At 38.8% G+C, this 4,582-nt stretch overlaps 1 protein-coding gene across 1 annotated transcript; it reads left to right on the top strand.

The window, feature by feature from the left end:
- Nucleotides 1–520: 520 nt before the first annotated feature.
- LOC116217127 (fatty acyl-CoA hydrolase precursor, medium chain-like) lies at nt 521–4,325 on the top strand. The gene is made up of 7 exons (XM_031555425.1): nt 521–646; nt 1,306–1,446; nt 1,532–1,618; nt 2,341–2,488; nt 2,712–2,843; nt 3,039–3,111; nt 3,515–4,325. The coding sequence occupies exons 1-7, from the start codon at nt 644–646 to the stop codon at nt 3,690–3,692; spliced, it is 762 nt and encodes a 253-aa protein (XP_031411285.1). The 5' UTR covers nt 521–643; the 3' UTR covers nt 3,693–4,325.
- The last annotated feature ends 257 nt before the right edge of the window (nt 4,326–4,582 follow it).

The following is a 4,582-nucleotide window of genomic DNA, read 5'->3' as shown; positions in this document are numbered from 1 at the left end:
TTCAACCCAATTTGTCATCTGTAAGAAACAAGCTCCAAGAGCTTGTTTGGCTCATCTGGGATGTAAAAGAGGCAGCACTGCACTGAGGTCTATCTGTGTAATGACAGCTGAGAAATAGCCTTACTTCATTCAAAAAGACTATGCATCATTGAGAAGGGTGCAATGTGCTATTTTTTTTTATCATCTACATGATTATATTCTATGTATGCATTACTCTAACTACTTATGCCATCCAGACTTCTCAGCCCTGTTTGTTACATCCCAGAACAACTACCTTGGTCTGTTAGTGAATGGAGATATTTTGGAGGAGTGGGTTTTGTCTTTCTGTTCAGCCCACAAGATGAAGGGTTATGAAAGCTTCCTATCTTGGCATTTACAGCTGAAATACTTCTGGCTTTGATGGTCCTTTCTGAGAAATTTTGACACCCCCCCCCCCAACTCTTCCTACTCTGGACACCAGACTCAGTGGCACACAGAGCCCATGTATGGGAAGTATATGGATAATTAGTAATTGAATGTGACTCGTTTCTATTGATTGCAGAGAATTGCTGCTGCATCTGGCTGTGAAAAATCCAGTTCTGCTGCTCTGGTTGAATGCTTAAGAGGAAAAACAGAGGAAGAGATAGAACAGATAACTCTAAAAATGGTAGGTGAAATTATACCTTGTATATGAGCGGCATTTCAAATTTGATCATAACAGAGCATGCTGTACATGTCCTGTAATATTAAGAGAACTTGAAGTCTATCTAACATCTGTCCATTCTTTACGTTTTGAGATAGGACAGTATTTCAGCTATGCTATACCTCACCTGAGAATTGTGAACAGGTTCCTTCTCTTTAACTTTGTATGGACATTGAGCTACACATGTTTCACTGTCAGGTTCTGTCAAGGGAAGAGACAAAAGTGTGAGAGTCACAGTTTCTCTGAAGAGCCTGAACATTACTTAACATCGTGACTATGTCCTTCTCTAAATTTCATATCACAGTGCTAGCTTTCCTGTTACTTTGCATATTCAACTCAAAACTTGGTTATCCTCTCACAGCATCACACATTCAGAATAGCATTGCGCTTGCTAAGAGAGATGTAAACTAAATGTAACCTACATTTCGTGAATACTTCAGATATAATGCCAATATGCACAAATCTTCTCTGGTTCAAATATCTATTGAGGAAAATTACCTATATTTTCACTTAGTACTTAGTTTGTTTTGCTTTGAAAATACTGTAAAAATGTAAAAATGTTTCTCAGAAGCAAAACTTATGTAAATCATTCTGCCTTTTGTTTGTTTATTTTTTTTTTCCAGCCAGCTATGTTCATCGGTTCATGTGTGGATGGTGTATTTTTTCCAAAGAGTCCCAGGCAATTACTGTCTGAAAAAGCAATCAGTGCAATCCCATATATAGTAGGAATCACTAACAGTGAATTTGGATGGGGCCTTCCTAAAGTAAGAAACTTATAATGGCTTTATTCAGATATAAGTTTGTGAATATAAGATTGGCCCTAAAATATGTAATCTCTTTGTTATGCAGGTAATGAAATTTCCTGATTTTACAGACGGTCTGGACAAAGAAGTTGCGTATCAAGTGTTAAAGAACATATTAGAGTCATCATTTGAGGTAAGAGACCATTTCCAGATCAACCCATTGCTACTTCTTTAGTGGAATAATTCAGTATTCATGTTTCTGAAGCTTCACTTGGAGACCAGAAAGGACACCGTGGGATGCGTAGCACCAGGAGACCTGCGTGTAGACATGGGAGGTTTTGCTTCATTGTGATTTACAAAGCTCTCAGCTTTCTGGTTGTTTTGTGCTCTCCTGAAACTAGGAAACTTGAAAAATTGCAGATTAATAGGTTAGAATTGAGAAGTTGATAAACATAGCCAGTAAAGGATCATGTAGAGCCATAGGAATCTATCATAGTCTGGGAATGGCAGAGCCCAGGGTTTTTCTGAAGGGGAGTAAGTTATGGCCGTCTGCAGCAAGAAATGGATCTTATGAAATCCAGCAGGATTTCATTTCTCTTACAAGGGTTGTTTCCACCAAAGGAAGAACAGAGTACCGTATCTATCTCTTAGCATCACCAATTGGTATTTATCTAAAGGCATTTGAGGGCATCCTTTTTGATCTTGCAAATCCCTTCTCCCTAAGAACATCTAGGTTAGGTAAAGGTGCTCCACTGTGAACTGTGAGCTCTGCTTGGACGCAGCAGGGGATTTTTTCTGAAAGATGGTGATGTTTGGAGTCTAGCCAGAGACATGCAGGTGGCACTCTCTGTTTACACTGTTACTCCTTTTAGGGTGGGTTCTCATTATAAAAAGTACCTTTCTTGTTCATTTCAGGGTTTTACTTCAGACATCATTGACCTTGTATTCAATGAATACATAGGGAAAGCAGAGAGCCGTGCTCAGGTGCGAGATGGCCTTCTTGATGCAATAGGAGATCACTTGTTTGTTTTGTCTGCCATTGAAGTGGCTAGATACCATAGAGGTGAGTCTCTAATTCAGCATCTATTCAAACAAACGTTGTCTTCCATTCTTGAGCGTGTCTTCGGACTTTATGTATGTATCACATTTTGTTAGCAGAAGAACTATTAGTGTTTTCATTTTATCAGTTTAGCTTTGGTGAACGTTTATCATCAATGCAAATGCATTTGGCATTTGGTGGCATTTGCAATACTAGCATTCTCGTTTTTAAATTTATTTTCTGTTAGATGCTGGCCACCCAGTCTACTTCTATGAATTTCAACATCGACCAAGCTCAGCCTCAGGTGTCGTACCAGAGTTTGTAAAAGCAGATCATGGAAGTGAGATTGCCTTTGTCTTTGGAAAGCCATTCTTAGCTGGTGAGTTATCTGGGCTTGCTAAACAATTCTTTTAAAATCTACATTGTTATCAATTTTACTCACCTGAGCACATTCAGAATAGAATTTTGTTTAGAAATAATAGAATCCATAGCTCCTTTGCCATGGAATTGTTTGGACTGCTGTTTTTTTGATTATTGATCTTTGAATATTGCCACTTCTTCTCTCACTTTGCAGGGAATGCTACAGAAGAAGAAAATAAACTTAGCAGAACTGTTATGAAGTACTGGACTAACTTTGCTAGAAACGGGTGAGATCCGCAGTGCTAACTGCAGCTCAAGTTTTGTCTGTGCTGCCTGAAGCATAGCAGCAGCTTGGTAGCTCCTGCAAATGTGGCAGAGTTTAAGATGAGTACTGAAACAAATAGTTTCTCTTCTTAACAATTGCAAGAAAAACTCTGGAAATGAACGCGCAATCCAAAATAAAATCCAAAGAGCTAATTTGTATCTGCAGTGGAGGATTAGAAGATCCCAGTGTAATGGCAGTCATTATTACATGTTTGCTGTTCCAGTGATGAGCATTTTGATAAAAACATCCATCTGTTCAGGCTCTAGAATCGTGCAATCTGAGCTCCTGTTAGTCTTCTGAAACGATCTCAGGTTGAGAAGTCAGCGCACAAATGGAGAGGTAACTTCTCATTTTTGTGTTTCCAGAAATCCCAATGGGGAAGGCTTGGTACATTGGCCTCAGTATGATCTGGATGAAAGATACCTGGAAATAGACCTCATACAAAAGGCAGCAAAGAAACTGAAAGAAGACAAAATGGAGTTTTGGGTACAGCTCACAAAACAGATGAGAAGTGAAAGAAGGAGAGAACACACAGATTTGTGAGAGCTGCAGGGGATACATTTTCCTTTTACAATCTGAAGTCAAAATTAATTTGTCAGAATGCAGATTTTAACCTTGACTTTCTAACTCACTAATATGTAAATTTTTGTCATGATCCCAATGAAAAGAGAGTATCAGGGGAAGTGCAAAATGCTCACGGAAATAAAAATCAATGATGAAGGGAGCAGGTAAAAATAAACAATCCTTCAAGCTCAAACAGACTACTATCTTCTCAGTGGATATCAAAATTGAATGGTGTTCCTTTGAATAGGGAGAAGATGGGGAATATTATTAAATACATTGAAATCGATAAGAAGTTATTCAGAATATATCATAGGTGTCAAAATATATTGTATATTCATTCCACTCTTTTTATCAAGAAGATTAAGTCTGACACTGCTATCACCTCTTTCCAGTTACTTTTAGTGGAAATAGCTTGAGAGGAGGATAGCATCCATCAAAAAGTGCCGTGAGATCACATGTGTTTTCCTCTTCTGTAAATTGTTACACATACATTGTACTTCTGATTTTTGGAATATATTTTCTTTCACATAATTTAGACTGATTCCAAGAGAGTGTTTTCAAAGGCACTATCAAGTCTGAACAAAGAAATTCTATTAAAGTGCAAACTGATAACCATGTGGATTCTTTCTTCCCATGTGTAGACTGGACAGGATGGGACTGGCAGGCTTGGGATGCCTCTCTTTGAAGTCTGCAGTAGCTGGGGCCTGCTCAGCCATGGGGCTGCCTGTCATGGGCATAAAATCTGTATGTGATGGAGGCACTGGGCTGCAAAGAAGACAGGCACTTCTCTATTTCTGTAATTTATTATTTCTCAGCTGTCCAGTGAGTGACATGGAAGACCAAGCAGCTCTGTGCAGCAAGGTGGCCTC

The sequence above is a fragment of the Meleagris gallopavo genome, chromosome 13 (assembly GCF_000146605.3).
Source record: "Meleagris gallopavo isolate NT-WF06-2002-E0010 breed Aviagen turkey brand Nicholas breeding stock chromosome 13, Turkey_5.1, whole genome shotgun sequence".
NCBI classification, from domain to species: domain Eukaryota; kingdom Metazoa; phylum Chordata; class Aves; order Galliformes; family Phasianidae; genus Meleagris; species Meleagris gallopavo.
Note: the sequence above shows the minus strand (reverse complement) of the source record. Positions and strands in the feature narration are given on the sequence as shown.

Coding starts and splice junctions, on each gene's coding strand:
- LOC116217127 (XM_031555425.1), top strand. Junction 1,619..2,340: donor TATTAGAGTCATCATTTGAG/GTAAGAGACCAT, acceptor TGTTCATTTCAG/GGTTTTACTTCAGACATCAT. Junction 2,844..3,038: donor TGGAAAGCCATTCTTAGCTG/GTGAGTTATCTG, acceptor CTCACTTTGCAG/GGAATGCTACAGAAGAAGAA.